A 17,636-nucleotide genomic window follows, 5' to 3' on the forward strand; every position below is an offset into this window, starting at 1 on the left:
ATTAATTCAACTGGAATTAAACGATACATGTGCAATCAAATAGAATAGAATAGAATAGAAAGTACAATATTGATCCCTGGAGGAAATTCAGCACCACAGTTCGCTCACAATAGACAATAATACATAATGTAATTTATATCATATATTATATATATTATATATAATATATGAATAATATAAATATATTCTACATATATTCTACATTTAATTGTTGTCAAGAAGGAACATATGCATTACAACAGGGGTCAACAACGTGGTAGCCCGTAAGGACCAGATGAGTAGCCCGCTGGTCTGTTCTAAAAATAGCTCAAATAGCAGCACTTACCAGTGAGCTGCCTGTATTTTTAAAATTGTATTTATTTACTAGCAAGCTGGTCTCGCTTTGCTCGACACTTTTAATTCTAAGAGAGACAAAACTCAAATAGAATTAGAAAATCCAAGAAAATATTTTAAAGACTTGGTCGTCACTTGTTTAAATAAATTCTTTTTTTATTTTTATTTTGCTTCTTATAACTTTCAGAAAGACCATTTTTGAGAAAAAATACAACCTTAAAAATGATTTTAGGATTTTTAAACACGTATACCTTTTTACCTTTTAAATTCCTTCCTCTTCTTCCCTGACAATTTAAATCAATGTTCATGTAAATTATTTTTTTTATTGTAAAGAATTATAAATAAGTTTTAATTTAATTCTTCATTTTAGCTTCTGTTTTTTCGACAAATAATATTTGTGAAATATTTCTTCAAACTTATTATGATTAAAATTAAAAAATATTTATTCTGGTAAATCAACAACATTTTGAATATTATTTCAAATTATTTTGAATTTCTTTTAAAATTTTTGTTCTGGAAAATCTAGAAGAAATAATTATTTGTCTTTGTTAGAAATATAGCTTGGTCCAATTTGTTATGTATTTTAACAAAATGCATATTGGATTTTAAACCTACTGAAATAATGTCATTAAAATCCTAAAATTAATCTTAATCAGAAAAAAATACTAATAATGTTCCATAAATTATTTTCTAAATTTTTTCAAAAAGATTCAAATTAGCTAGTTTTTCTCTTCTTTGAATTTTGAATTTTAATGAGTCGGAATTGAAGATAAATTATGTTTCAAAATTAAATTTTCATTTTTTTCCTGTTTTCTCCTCTTTTAAACCGTTCAACCAAGTGTTTTTTTTCATCATTTATTCTCTACAAAAAAACCTTCCGTAAAAGGGAAAAAAAAATGTACAAAGGAATGACAGAAAGAAATACCCATTTTTTTTATATATATATATAGATTTATTTATTAAAGGTAAATTGAGCAAATTGTCTATTTCTGGCAATTCATTTAAATGTGTATCACACTGGTAGCCCTTTGCATTAATCAGTACCCAAGAAGTAGCTCTTGGTTTCAAAAAGGTTAGTGACCCCTGCGTTATACAGTCTCAAATGTCATGATTTACTGTATTATTGCATTCTTTTAATTATTTTAACATGAGACAATTCATTTATTTCGTGAGTAATTTCATGAACATTTGTGTCATTTAATTAATCTGTCAAACTCACCCGTCAAAGTCAGGGGGCGGGGCTAAGGGAAATATCGTCCAATGATTGTTTTGCTCCCAAAAGCCGAGAAGACTTCCAAAACGGCGAAGGAGGATGTACTCCTCTTTTACGGGAGTTGGTGGTCAATATTTACTGTAGAAAGTGGGACCTGCCAACCCACAACATGGAGTGGTTAAAAGAAATACATTTACCGACTTTTTTGGAGTGTTTACCGCACTTTTAGACGAAGATATCAACCGCCGGTACTCCTTTGCTTCCTTTCTCGGTTAAACAGCTGAACGGAAGTGGCGATTAACCAATCAGGTGTGAGGACCCGCCCACATGACGTGAATCACGTGAATTAGTCCAATTACAAACATTTTCATTAAAATAATGAATTAGACAAAATAATTACATAAAACATAAAAAGAGGATTAAGTTATTTAGATATTTAAAAAAGTTTTAAAGGCATCAATGACACATATAAATATAATTTTAATTGACACATTTAAGTCATTGTTTAAGGATTTATTTATTTAATTCTGTCCCATTTGGACTAAAAGGGCTGTTAAACACAAACATTGAAAAAATCATCTTCAAAATATATTCATAAAATCAAGGATGGATTAAATAATGAACTAGACAAAATAATAAAATTGTGAAATAATTAAAAAAAAACATGATCTAGGTCAGGGGTGTGAAACTTAAGGCCCGTGGGCCGGATCAGGCCCGCGAACAGGTTTTACCCGACCCGTGGGATGAGTTTGCTATGTATAAAAATGAGCCAAAATTTTTAAATGAAAGAAACTGCTGTTCTAAATGTGTCCACTAGAAGCCGCAAGAGCAATTTGTTGTATCTTTGTAGATGATGCTACATATGCAAAAAAAACAACATATAAAAATGAATAAACTACATAAACAACATCCCGTAATTTGATTTTGATATTATTTTTGTATCTCGACAGATTGAAAATGAACACCAAGGAGTTGACTGATGTCACATAATTTATTCAGAAAGTGTAAATAACGACAAATAAAGATAGAATAAGTGTAAAACTAACCCAACAACATTATGATTTGTGCATTTACAGAATGTGCTAGTTCTATTTTAAAAAAAATAAAACAATCTGAAGTTGTCTTTATTTTTTAAGTTATCGTGCCATGATTTTACCAGTTCGGTCCACTTGGGAGTAGATTTTTTTCCATGTGGCCCCCCATCTAAAATGTGTTTGACAACCCTGATCTAGGTCATTAAATTATTTAAGAATTAAAATAATATTTTTTTAATAATGTATGCAATTATTAATGAGATATTTAACTATCGTTTTAATTGACACATTTAAGTATTAAAATAAAAAGTGCTGGACTAACACAGCTGTTAAACACAATCATTGAAATCAGCCTCTTCCAAATATATTTATGAAATCATATTAGAATGAATGAAAGAAAAATAATTAAATGGTGGAATAATAAACAAAACAATTCAACAGTTCATTACATTATTTAAGTGATGAAATAAACAGTTGTAAAATGATTGATATTTAATTATTGAGACGTTTAAGTAATTATTTTGAAGTCCCATTTGATCCTCCATATTACTCAAAATGCACATTGGACTAACAGGGCTGTTAAACACAAACATTGAAATCAGCATCTTACAAATATATTTATTAAATCGTAATATAATGAATTCAAGAAAAATTATTAAATTGTGGAATAAAAAATGAATATGGACATATTGAGCTATAATTTTAATTGACACATTTAAGTATCTTTTTAAAATATGTGATGGACTAACAGGGCTATTAAACACAAACATTGAAATCAGCATCTTACAAATATATTTATTAAATCATAATATAATTAATTCAAGAAAAATAATTAAATCGTGGAATAACACATTCATATTGACATATTTAACTATAATTTTAATTGACAGATTTAGGTATATATATTTTTTTAATATGTGATGGACTAACAGGGCTGTTAAACACTAACATTGAAATCAGTATCTTACAAATATATTTATTAAACCATATATTATAATTAAAGAAAAATAATTTAATTGTGGAATAGTAATGCAAAAATATTCAAAAGTTCATTACATTATTTAAGTATTGAATTAAACAGTTTTAAAATGATTGACATTTAATTATAATTTTAACTATTGACATGCTAAAGTAATTTTTGAAAGATGTATTTATTTATTTATTTCTGTCCCATTTGAGCCTCCATATTACTCAAAATGCACGTTGGACTAACAGGGCTGTTAAACACAAACATGGAAATCAGCATCTTACAAATCTATTTATTAAATCATAATATAATACATTCAAGAAAATTAATTAAATTGTGGAATAAAAAATTAATATTGAGCTATAATTTTAATTGACACATTTAAATATATATATATATATATTTTAATATGTCATGGTCTAACAGGGATGTTTAACACAAATATTGAAATCAGAATCTGCCAAATATATTTATTAAATCATAATATAATGAATTCAAGAAAAATAATGAAATTGCGGAATAATAAATTAATATTGGCATATTGAGTTATGAATTTAATTGACACACTTAAGTATATTTTTAAAAATATGTGATGGACTAACAGGGCTGTTAAACACTAACATTGAAATCACCATCTTACAAATATATTTATTAAATCATAATATAATGAATTAAAAAAAATAAACTGTGGAATAATAAATGAATATTGACATATTGAGCTATAATTTTAATTGACACATTTAAGTACTATTTATTTTTAATATGTGATGGACTAACAGGGATGTTTAACACAAACAATGAAATAAGCCTCTCCCGAATATATTTATTAAATTATAGTATAATGAATTCAAGAAAAATAATTAAATTGAATAATAAAAAATAATACACATATTGAGCTATAAATTTGATTGACACATTTAGGTATCTTTATAAAATATGTGATGGATTAACAGGGCTGTTAAACACAAACATTGAAGTCAGCATCTTACAAATATATTTATTAAATCATAATATAATTTAAGAAAAATAATTACATTGTAAAATTATAAATAAAATATTCAACAGTTCATTAGATTTTTTAAGTATGAAACAAACAGTTTTAAAATAATTGACATTTAATTATATTTTTGGTTATTGAGACGTTTAAGTAATTTTTGAAAAATGTATTTATTTCATTTTGTCCCATTTGACCCTCCATATTAATTGAAACATTTAAGTATATATTTTTTTAATATGTGATGGACTAACAGGGCTGTTAAACACAAACATTGAAATCAGCATCTACCAAATATATTTATTAAATCATAATATAATGAATTCAAGAAAAATAATTAAACTGTGGAATAATAAATTAATATTGACATATTGAGCTTTAATTTTAATTGACACATTTAAGTACTATTTCTTTTTAATATGTGATGGACTAACAGGGATGTTTAACACAAACATTGAAATCAGCATCTACCAAATATATTTATTAAATTATAGTATTATGAATTCAAAACAATAATTAAATTGTGGAATAATAAATTAATATTGACATATTGAGCTTTAATTTTAATTGACACATTTAAGTATCTTTTTAAAATATGTGATGGACTAACAGGGCTGTTAAACACAAACATTGAAATCAGCATCTTAAAAATATATTTATTAAATCATAATATAATACATAATAATAAATAAATTGTGGAATAATAACATTACATTATTTAAGTATTGAATTAAACCGTTTTAAATTTTTTGACATTTAATTATAATTTTTATTATTGACACGTTTAAGTCATTTTCGAAAGATGTATTTATTTATTACATTCTGTCCCATTTGAGCCTCCATATTACTTAAAATGCACATTGGACTAACAGGGCTGTTAAACACAAACATTGAAATCAGCATCTACCAAATATATTTATTAAATCATAATATAATGAATTCAAGAAAAATAATTAAATTGTGGAATAAAAAATGAATATTGACATATTGAGCTATAATTTTAATTGACACATTTAAGTACTATTTCTTTTCAATATGTGATGGACAAACAGGGATGTTTAACACAAACATTGAAATAAGCATCTGCCGAATATATTTATTAAATTATGGTATATGAATTCAAGAAAATTATTTAAATTGTGGAATAATAAATTAATATTGACATATTGAGCTATAACTTTGACACATTTAAGTATCTTTTTAAAATATGTGATGGACTAACAGGGCTGTTAAACACAAACATTGAAGTCAGCATCTTAAAAATATATTTATTAAATCATAATTAAATAATAATACATAAATTGTGGAATAATAACAAATATTGAAAAATGCATTACATTATTTAAGTATTGAATTAAACCGTTTTAATTTTTTTGACATTTAATTATAATTTTTATTATTGACACGTTTAAGTCATTTTTGAAAGATGTATTTATTTATTTCATTCTGTCCCATTTGACCTTCCATATTACTTAAAATGCATGTTGGACTAACAGGGCTGTTAAACACAAACATTGAAATCAGCATCTACCAAATATATTTATTAAATAATAATTTAATGAATTCAAGAAAAATTATTAAAACGTGGAATGAAAAATAAATATTGACATATTGAGCTATAAATTTAATTGACACATTTAAGTATATTTTTAAAAATATGTGATGGACTAACAGAGCTGTTGAACACAAACATTAAAATCATCATCTAACAAATATATTTATTAAATCATAATATAATTAAAGAAAAATAATTAAATTGTGGAGTAATAAATATTGAAAAATGCATTACATTATTTAAGTATTGAATTAAACCCTTTTAAATTTTTGGACATTTAATTATAATTTTAATTATTGACACGTTTAAGTCATTTTTGAAAGACGTATTTATTTATTTCATTCTGTCCCATTTGACCCTCCATATTACTCAAAATGCATGTTGGACTAACAGGGCTGTTAAACACAAACATTGAAATCAGCATCTTACAAATCTATTTATTTAAAACAGAAACGAAAAACACAGCTCATCGTACTTGTTGCCAAAAAAAAATAAAAAAAAATATGACAACACATTAAAACGAGGAAAGTCTGTTAGTGGTGAAAGTTGAGCATTTGGCACAGATATTGCCGTACGTGTGTAATAATTGCATATTCTCCATTGGAACACCGCAGCTGCACCTCCACAAGCGCTGCATAATTAACGCCTGCGCCGTATTGCTCCTCAACTTGGGACCATACTTGATTTGAAATGCTATTTATGAAAGTCTTGTGTGTTCATGCACAACATGATCTGACTACAAGTTCATTTCCTCGCCCTCGACAGACGCCGGCAAGCACGTTGGATTTCGGGGGATTTTTCAGTTAAATGCGGGGTAGACGTAAAGAGGGAAGCTGCATTCGTTGTTGCTTGGCGAAATGAGGGGCAAAAGGGGGGGTCGGGGTGATCACATGACAATCATCTAGTCCATTAGTGGCGTGACAGCAACATTTGGGAGCGTTTGATGTAACCCTGAAAACAGCTCCTGCTGCACACTTTAAAACACACATGCGCACACACACACACACACACACACACACACACACACACACACACACACACACACACATACACACACACACACACACACACACACACACACACACACACACATTACATCTGTGGAGAAGAAACACACCGGATGCTCCTTCGTGAAGCATAAAAAGGTCTCTGCCGTTATAATCTCTTAATTTTTAAAAAAGACTAGAACTGAGAATAAAAGGTAGTTGTCCGTTTGTTAAGGTAGGAACACTCTGGGTTGGTAGTGCAACGCCGCCCACGCATTGTGGAAGGACTGCGCGGACCCTCCGCGGCCACGCGTCCTCCCGAGACGGAGCAGAAACAAGGCTCAGGCGGACTAAACTGGGCCCTTAAGGTCCAAAATGCACCTTTTGAGAGCTTCCAGAAGGTGTTCTGCATGGCAGGCCTGAGCCCTTCATTGGTTAGTTTGGTAGATAAGTGGTCCTTCCACGTGGCAGTGAAAACTCCTGTGTCGGGGAAAAGAAAAACATCAAACTCAGGGAAAGCGCCACAGGTCTTTTAGTGTTGGTGAAAAAGGGGTCGCGACAATCCCCCCTGCCCCCTGCGCTGCAGAGCTGCCTTCAGCGAGGCGCCACGGGCAACACGAGCGTTTTACTCCCAGCGCCTTCCGCTGGGGAACAACTGGGTCTCCCAGAAGTCGTCGGCGGGAGTGTGTCTGTTGTGTTTCCTGTGAGCGCTGCAGTGCGAGGGTGCAGGGGAAAGTGTTTGTCAGTCCATCTCCAGGTCCATCAGCTTGTTGCCCGAGCGCGGGGTGTGAGCGATGTTGCGGCAGCAGCATTGGGCGCAGACCAGGCCCAGGACCAGAGAGAAGAGGCCCACACCTGGGGGACAGCGCAGGGATTAGAAAGGAACAGGGGTCGCCGGTTCCCTTTTAGGAGTTGGCTGGCTTAAAATAACATCTCAATATTTTTAGGCAATGTCACGATATATATCTCCATATTTTGCTTTAGCTGAATGAACACTTGATGCATATAATCACAGCAGTATGATGATTCTATGTGTCTACATTAAAACATTCTTCTTCATACTGCATTAATATATGCTCACTTTAAACTTTCATTTAGAGAAGGAAATCACAACTACAAACCCCGTTTCCATATGAGTTGGGAAATTGATGTAAATATAAACGGAATACAATGATTTGCAAATCCTTTTCAACCCATATTCAGTTGAATGCACTACAAAGACAAGATATTTGACGTTCAAACTCATAAACGTAATTTTTTTTTGCAAATAATAATTAACTTAGGATTTCATGGCTGCAACACGTGCCAAAGTAGTTGGGAAAGGGCATGTTCACCACTGTGTTACATCACCTTTTCTTTTAACAACACTCAATAAATGTTTGGGAACTGAGGAAACTAGTTGTTGAAGCTTTGAAAGTGGAATTCTTTCCCATTCTTGTTTTATGTAGAGATTCAGTCGTTCAACAGTCCTGGGTCTCCGCTTTCGTATTTTACGCTTCATACTACGCCACACATTTTCCATGGGAGACAGGTCTGAACTGCAGGCGGGCCAGGAAAGTACCTGCACTCTTTTTTTTAAGAAGCCATGCTGTTGTAACACTTGTCTTGCTGAAATAAGCAGGGGCGTCCATGATAACATATGTTGCTTCAAAACCTGTATGGACCTTTCAGCATTAATGGTGCCTTCACAGATGTGAAAGTTACCCACGCCTTGGGCACTAATGCACCCCCATACCATCACAGATGCTGGCTTTTGAACTTTGCGCCTATAAAAATCCAAATAGTTATTTTCCTCTTTTTTCTGGAGGACACCACGTCCTCTGTTTCCAAATATAATTTGAAATGTGGATTCGTCAGACCACAGAACACCTTTCCACTTTGCATCAGTCCATCTTAGATGTTGTTGATAAATGGGTTTGGCTTTGCATAGCAGAGTTTCAACATGCACTTACAGATGTAGCGACCAACTGTAGTTACTGACAGTGGTTTTATGAAGTGTTCCTGAGCCCATGTGGTGATATCCTTTACACACTGATGTCGTTTTTTTGATGCAGTAACACCTGAGGGATCAAAGGTCTGTAATATCATCGCTTACGTGCAGTGATTTCTCCAGATTCTCTGAACTTTTTGATGATTTTACGGACCGTAGATGGTAAAATCCCTTAATTCCTTGCAATAGCTCGTTGGGAAATGTTGTTCTAAAACTGTTCGACAATTTGCTTACAAAGTGGTGACCCTCGCCCCATCCTTGTTTGTGAATTACTCAGCATTTCATGGAAGCTGCTTTTATACCCAATCATGGCACCCACCTGTTCCCAATTAGCCTGCACACCCCTGGGATGTTCCAAATAAGTGTTTGATGAGCATTCCTCAACTTTATCAGTATTTATTGCCCTCTTTCCCAACTTCTTTGTCACGTGTTGCTGGTATCAAATTCTAAAGTTAATGATTATTTGCAAAAAAAAAAAAAAAAGTTTATCAGTTTGAACATCAAATATGTTGTCTTTGTAGCATATTCAACTGAATATGGGTAGAAAATAATTTGCAAATCATTGTATTCCGTTTATATTTACATCCAACACAATTTCCCAACTCATATGGAAACAGGGTTTGTACTTTACGGTACTTTTTATGTACTTTTTTTATACTTTTCGGTACTTTTTGTATACTTTTCGGTACTTTTCGATGCTTTTCTAAATAAAAGTATGTGGGTTGTGAGATTTCCTTGCCTTTATGTGGGTTCTGAACGGAGGATGTCGTTGTGGCTTGTGCAGCCCTTTGAGACACTCGTGACATAGGACTATATAAATAAACATTGATTGATTGATTGATAAGGGGGACCGCAAAAAATAGCATTGTTGGCTTTATTTTAACAAAAAAAAAAATCGGTAACACTTTAATATGGGGAACATATTTACATGCAAATTAGTAACATATCGGCTCTTAATTAGTCATCATTAAGTACTTATTAATGCCTTATTCTGCATGGCCATATTAAAACCCTAACCCTAACCCTCTAACCCAAACCAAATAACTGTAATTACGACTGTACTTAGAATATGTTCCTCATACTAAAGTGTTACCAAAAAATCTTAGGGTACATTAAACATATGTTTTTTATTGTTTGTCCTTAAATTAAATAGTAAACATACTAGACAACTTGTCTTTTAGTAGTAAGTAAACAAACAAAGGCTCCTAATTTAGTCTGCTGACATATGTAGTAACATATTGTGTCATTTATCATTCTATTATTTTGTCAACATTATTAAGTACAAGTGGTATAAAATGCATTTTTAATCTATTAGTTCATTCACTGTTAATATCTGCTTACTTTCCCTTTGTCATGTTCTATCTACATTTCTGTTAAAATGTAATAATCACTTATTCCGGGACCGGTATAGTACCGAATATGATTCATTAGTATCGCAAGACTGTACTAATACCGGTATACCGTATCCCATACATTCATTTATTTGTGGTGACCCGCCACAAGTAAATTTAGGGCAATTAAAAAAAAAAATAAAAAAAAAAAATATATATATATATATATATAAATATATATTTTTCTGTACAATAAAGGTAGCATGTATGCAAATCATATTCCACAAAAAAAAAAAAATACTATTTTACGTGCTTTTAAAATGAGAGTTTGAGATTGGAGTCGCAGTCTTGTGAAGTGAAGAGAATTATATTTATATAGCGCTTTTCTCTAGTGACTCAAAGCGCTTTTACATAGTGAAACCCAATATCAAAGTTACATTTAAACCAGTGTGGGTGGCACTGGGAGCAGTAAAGTGTCTTGCCCAAGGACACAACGGCAGTGACTAAGATGGCGGAAGCGGAGATCGAACCTGGAACCCTCAAGTTGCTGGCACGGCCACTCTACCAACCGATCTGTACCACCCCATGTTCCGTATCTAGTCAGCATAAAGTAGTACAAAGTTGATGGTCATTATTAGTTTCAGAGGTTGGTGAATGCATGCATGTCAATAGAAGTGTGTTTGTTTAAAACAATGCTATTTTTTGTTAGCCTCTTAATGGGGTCGCCTATTGTTTGTTAGCATTTAGCTATTGCCATAACAGCCAACCACTATTCTGTATGGTTTTACTGCATTTTTCTTTTTCAGATTATACCAAATTGTGTTGTTGATTTTACATGAATCCTACATGTATGTGCACTTCATGTGGGTTTAAATATTTTCCCTTGTGTGCCTAGTTTTACAGTGCCTTCCTAGTGGAGACTATCAATAAACAGATTAAAACATTTTTTAAACGGACTGTTTAGATGTCAGCCAAAATAAATTCCAACATTCACAAAGGGCAGAATAATATATGTAAACAAACCCGGGTTGAAGAAAGTGCAGCCTATAATACATCATTGCCATCAATCCATCCATTTTCTACCGTTTGTCCCATTCGGGGTCGCGGGGGTGCTGGAGCCTATCTCAGCTGCATTCGGACGGAAAGCGGGGTACACCCTGGACAAGTCGCCACCTCATCGCAAAATGCATTATTGTATTGATTAAAAAACAGCAAAAATGAAAAAAAAAAATAGCACAATGATTTAATGTAGCAACAAAAATACATGTGGATATTAGCTATGAAACAATAAATGGTAATACTGATAACAGCGGCTGAAAACTGCACTTTGATAAACTCACGGTTTGACTGACGCCAGCTCGCTAGATTAAATGGTAACATGAAAACAAGACACATTAATGTCGTTCCCTGTTAAAAAAAAACAACAGACCTCACTACAAACTTGTAAACTAAGATATTTAATTGTGCGCATTGAACCTACAAGTTGTGGTGTTTTACCCGGAGTGACCGAGGATTTTCACCATGCTATCTGCGTGCCAGCCGGCTGGTCACATTTTGGATGCGACCTCTTTCTGAACGCATATGCTACTGCAAGGCATACTTGCTCAACAGCCATACAGGTCACACTGAGGGTTGTGATATAAACAACTTTAATACTCTTACTAATATGCGCCACACTGTGAACCCACACCAAACAAGAATGACAAACACATTTCGGGAGAACATCCTCACTATAACGCAACATAAACACGACAGAACAAATACCCAGAATCCCATGTATCCCTGACTCTTCCAGTCTACATTATACACCCCGCCCACCTCAACGGACGCATGGAGTGGTTGTGGGGCGTGGGGGATTGGGTTGGTGGTAACTGGATGTATAATGTAGCCCGGAATACTCGGGGATACATAGGATTCTGGGTATTTCTTCTGTCTGGGTTTATGTTGTGTTATAGTGCGGATGTTCTCCTGAAATGTGTATGTCATTCTTGTTTGGTGTGGGTTCACAGTGTGGCGCATATTAGTAAGAGTGCTAAAGTTGTTTAAACGGCCACCCTCAGCGTGACCTGTATTGCTGTTGAATAAGGATGCCTTGCAGTCTGCAATAGCCTCGTCAAACAATTCTTTGGGTTGGCAAGCTATTTGTACAAGCTGTAGAGGGTGCTAGCGGTAGTACCATCATTGTACGCCCTTATTATTGTTCATTGGGTGAACACCAGCATACATTCGAGAGAATAATTACTCTTAAATTCGGGAGACTCCCGGGAAAATTGGGAGGGTTGGCAGGTGTGACGCTGTCAAGCGGCATTCATATAAAACTCGTGGGCCACACTAACATTACATTTTCATATTGAGGTGCGGGCCGCGTGTCTGAGACCCCTGGTTTATACATAACACAAAGCAAATAAAAACTCTGTATGCAGTATTATTTCATTATAAATTTTAAAATAGTTATGTGGCTCCCATTGTTTTCTTTACTTTGTGAAACGGGTCAAAATGGAAGTGAATTATATTTATATAGCGCTTTTCTCTAGTGACTCAAAGCGCTTTACATAGTGAAACCCAATATCTAAGTTACATTTAAACCAGTGTGGGTGGCACTGGGAGCACGTCGGTAAAGTGTCTTGCCCAAGGACACAACGGCAGTGACTAGGATGACTAGGATGGTGGAAGCGGGAATCGAACCTGCAACCCTCAAGTTGCTGGCACGGCCACTCTACCAACCGAGCTATACCGCCCCAGGTAAAGGTTGCCGAGCCCTGCTCTAGGGACAAGCAGTAGAAAATGGATGGATGGATGAATCTTAATTTAGGATGTTTTATCAAGTAAATTTAACTTCAAAAAAGAAAAGAAAAAAGTTTCCCGCTAAAATCTAGACTTTTTGTCGTATATTTTGTCAGCTCTTATTAGCAGTGTCATTTCAGACTACTAGTTTTTGATCAAATAAAAGGGAAATTGGTTTTGAATTATCACTCTCATTTGTATTCCTTGGGATCTTAAAAAAGTAGGGGGAAAAAAATCGTATAATTGATTTTTTGTGGAAGGAATTGAAAATGCAATAGATATCACAATATATGCTTGAGGTCGCATCGCCCATCTGTGCTGTTAAATATTTAATAAAGAATACAGAATAAAAAAACGGCAACCGGTTTGAATGATTATTTTTGCCCTTATTATTACACACCCTTTTAATATTGCAGATACACCAACGTTTGCATGAATATTACAGCATTTTGGAGTCCTTCCAGCAGGAGTGGGACCAGCGCCAATTAAAACATATTTCATTGATCGTCCTCGGCTACAACAAGTCTTATTGTAGCCTTAATTAGATCCAGGGTGCAATGACAATAGCAGCTGTCTTTCACGTGTCCTAAACAAGCAGACAAACTCATGAAGGTGGAGGAAGGTTACTTTACCCACTGATGCTGAAACGCCGTACAGGAGAGGCAGCTTTAGGGACTCCCACACTGGAAACGGAGAAAGAAGCATTGGAAATGTCACGAATAAGAAAAAAAACATGAAGGAACTTAAAGGCCTACTGAAACCCACTACTACCGACCACGCAGTCTGATAGTTTATATATCAATGATGAAATATTAACATTGCAACACATGCCAATACGGCCGGTTTAGTTTACTAAATTGCAATTTTAAATTTCCCGCTGAGTTTTTTGTTGAAAACGTCGCGGAATGATGACGCGCGTTTGTGACGTTTTTGGTTGGAGGGGACATATTAGGCCAGCATTACTTACGGCTAAAAGTCGTCTCTTTTCATCGCATGATTACACAGTATTTTGGACATCTGTGTTGCTGAATCTTTTGCAATTTGTTCAATTAATAATGGAGAAGTCAAAGTAGAAAGATGGAGGTGGGAAGCTTTTAGCCTTTAGCCACACAAACACACGGTGTTTCCTTGTTTAAAATTCCCGGAGGTGAAGCTTTACTATGGATCAGAGCGGTCAAGCGAACATGGATCCCGACCACATGTGAACCGGCAGTTTTCGGTGAGAAAATTCTGGAAATAAGTCGCCTCTTACCGGAGATCAGCAGAGCTTCTGTCGTGCTGCAGCTTCGTGACTTCCCTCAGAGACTGGCGTCAACACACCCGTGGACACACCCCTCCGACTATCAGGTACTATTCAACTCACTAAAACACTAGCAACACAATAGAAAGGTAAAGGATTTCCCAGAATTGTCCTAGTAAATGTGTCTAAAAATATCTGAATCGCTCCCACTGCAATCGCCTTTTTTTTTTTCCCCCCTAGTCCTTCACTCTAAATTTCCTCATCCACGATTCTTTCATTTTCGCTCAAATTAATGGGGAAATTGACGCTTTCTCGGTCCGAATAGCTCTTGCTGCTGAAGGCTCCCATTAAAAACAATGTGAGGACGTGAGGAGCCCTCACCTTTGTGACGTCATCGTCTGCTACTTCCGATAAAGGCAAGACTTTTCTATCAGCACCAAAAGTAGCAAACTTTATCGTGGATGTTCTCTACTAAATCCTTTCAGCAAAAATATGGCAATATCGCGAAATTATCAAGTATGACACATATAATGGACCTGCTATCCCCGTTTGAATAAGAAAATCTCATTTCAGTCGACCTTTAAAGGGGAACATTATCACCAGACCTATGTAAGCAGATGTTGCAGAAAAAAGACCATATGTTTTTTTAACCGATTTCCGAACTCTAGATGGGTGAATTTGGCAATTGAAACGCCTTTCAATTGTTCGCTGTCGGAGCAATGATCTTTCACCCGTGACGTCAAAACAGGAAGCATGTGAGGAGCCCTACAACCCGTGACGTCACACGCACATCGTCTGCTACTTCCGGTACAGGCAAGGCTTTTTTATTAGCGACCAAAAGTTGCAAACTTTATCGTCGATGTTCTCTACTAAATACTTTCAGCAAAAATATGGCAATATCGCGAAATGATCAAGTATGACACATAGAATGGACCTGCTATCCCCGTTTGAATAAGAAAATCTCATTTCAGTAGGTCTTTAAAGCGCGCTCCCTTACCAGCGAATCGGACCGTTAGGAAGACTCGCGATGATGTCAGCTCCCCAGCTTGAGTCCACGCTCCTGTGGAGGCGGACAGATACCAGGGAGTGGCCACACAGTGGTACTCCCCGCTGTCGCTGGAAGTCAAAACATATATATTTCCTTACATTGTCATATTTGCGTCCAAAACCGAGTCAAGGGGTACCTGTCGTGGGCGCCGTGGACGTTTAACGTGTAGGAGTTTGCGTCGTCACGCTCCACGGAGAGGTCACTGGAAGAGTTGCGATACTCTTTACTCACGACTCCAAAGCGGTCGATGCCGGCTACTTGTGTCGTCGTCTCCGCGCCGCGTAGTCGGGTGAAAAACCAACGCACCACGTAGGCCAGGTCGTCTGGAAGAGACATTAAGAGACAAAACCACTTTAATTGTCATGCAATCATGTGTGCCCTCGTCAGACTCATCAACATAGAAATACTCTCCATCCTGGCATGCATGGATTTATGCATATTCAGTACTGGTCAAAAGTTGACATACACTTGTAAATAACAATGTCATGGCTGTCTTCAGCTTCCCATAATTTCAACAACTCTTATTTTTTGTGGTAGAGTGATTGGAGCACATACTTGTTGGTCACGAAAAACATTCATGAAGTTTGGTTCTTTTATGAATTTATTATGGGACTGCTGAAAATGTGACCAAATCTGTATACATACAGCAATGTTAATATTTGGTTACATGTCGATTCGGACCGAGAAAGCGACGATTTCCCCATCAATTTGAGCGAGGGTGAAAGATTCGTGGATGAGGAAAGTTAGAGTGAAAGACTAGAAAGAAAAAAAAGACAGGGCAGTGGGAGCGATTCCGATGTTATTAGACACATTTACTAGGATAATTCTGGAAAATCCCATATCTGCTTATTGTGTTACTGGTGTTGTAGTGAGATTATACTGTCGTACTTGAAAGTCGGAGGGGTGTTGTTGGATTAATTGTAAATAGTTTATCTCATTTTATTCAAATATGATTTTTTTGTGCATTGAGTAGACAAATAAAAAGGAAACTTGGTGTTAGATTGAACTTAGGTTGACCTACCCACTTAAAGGAGGAATTTGCAGATGGGCCAGAGCAATGCAGGAAGTTGCTAATCCTTTTATTGCTATGTATTTGCCTGTGTTTAGTTATCAGCACAGGGGTTAGGTATCCCACACAGCTGTAAATCCCCCTCCCTGAGTGCAGCTGTGTGTGCGTGTTTGTACTGAAAGGGCCTCCCTAAATGAATTAAAAAGGTGAGGAGGCTGGAGAAAGTTTCAGAGTAAATTGGGAGCCTGTAACTGACAACTCGCTCCAGTTTCTCTCCTCGTACGTGAAAAGCAATCACTGGTTTGTCTTCTATTCTCTGTTTTTGTGTCTTTATAATGTCTCATGGTATTTGACCCTGACAGGTGTGGCCACGGGTGTGGTGACCGCCAGTGTCTCTGAGGGAAGCCACGCAGCTGCCTCTTTGACAAGTGCACGAGGAACGACGCTAGCTCCGCGCACGTCTACGGTAAGAGCCGACTTATTACCACAATTTTCTCACCGAAACCTACCGGTTGGGAACCATGTTCGCTTGACCGCTCTGTTCCATAGTAAAGCTTCACCTTCGGGAATTTTAAACAAGGAAACACCGGCTGTGTTTGGGTTGCTAAAGGCAGCTGCAATCCACCGCTTCCCACCTACATCTTTCTTCTTTGACGTCTCCATTATTAATTGAACACATGGCAAAATATTCAGCCACACAGATGTCCAGAATACTGTGTAATTATGTGATTAAAGCAGACTACTTATAGCTGGGATCGGGCTGGAAAAAAATGTCCGCTACAACCCGAGACGTCACGCGCACGCGTCATCATACTGACGTTTTCAACAGGATACTTCGCGCAAAATTTAAAATTGCAATTTAGTAAACTAAAAAGGCTGTATTGGCATGTGTTGCAATGTTAATATTTCATCATTGATATATAAACTATCAGACTGTGTGGTCGGTAGTAGTGGGTTTCAGTAGGCCTTTAAGTCAGGACTGTGGGAAGGCCATTCTAAAACCTTAATTCTAGCCTGATTTAGCCATTCCTTTACCACTTTGGGGTCATTGTCCTGTTGGAATATCCAACTGCGCCCAAGACCCAACCTCCGGGCTGATATGTAATAAGGTAATCCTCCTTTTTCATTGTCCCATTGACTCTCTGTAAAACA

The 17,636-nt window shown here is 35.5% G+C and overlaps 1 protein-coding gene across 1 annotated transcript in view; it reads right to left on the bottom strand.

Annotated features, from left to right (window-relative positions):
- Positions 1-6,513: 6,513 nt before the first annotated feature.
- ptgfrnb (prostaglandin F2 receptor inhibitor b) overlaps positions 6,514-17,636 on the bottom strand; it is a 215,015-nt gene continuing 203,892 nt past the window's right edge. The window contains exons 12-15 of the mRNA XM_061889699.1: positions 15,612-15,798; positions 15,425-15,543; positions 13,820-13,870; positions 6,514-7,937 (exon numbers count right to left, since the gene is read on the bottom strand). Coding sequence (XP_061745683.1) covers positions 7,825-7,937; positions 13,820-13,870; positions 15,425-15,543; positions 15,612-15,798 — 470 coding nt within the window. The 3' untranslated portion in view covers positions 6,514-7,824. The remainder of the gene's footprint in view (positions 7,938-13,819; positions 13,871-15,424; positions 15,544-15,611; positions 15,799-17,636) is intronic.

Source organism: Nerophis ophidion, linkage group LG27, assembly GCF_033978795.1.
Source record: "Nerophis ophidion isolate RoL-2023_Sa linkage group LG27, RoL_Noph_v1.0, whole genome shotgun sequence".
NCBI lineage: Eukaryota > Metazoa > Chordata > Actinopteri > Syngnathiformes > Syngnathidae > Nerophis > Nerophis ophidion.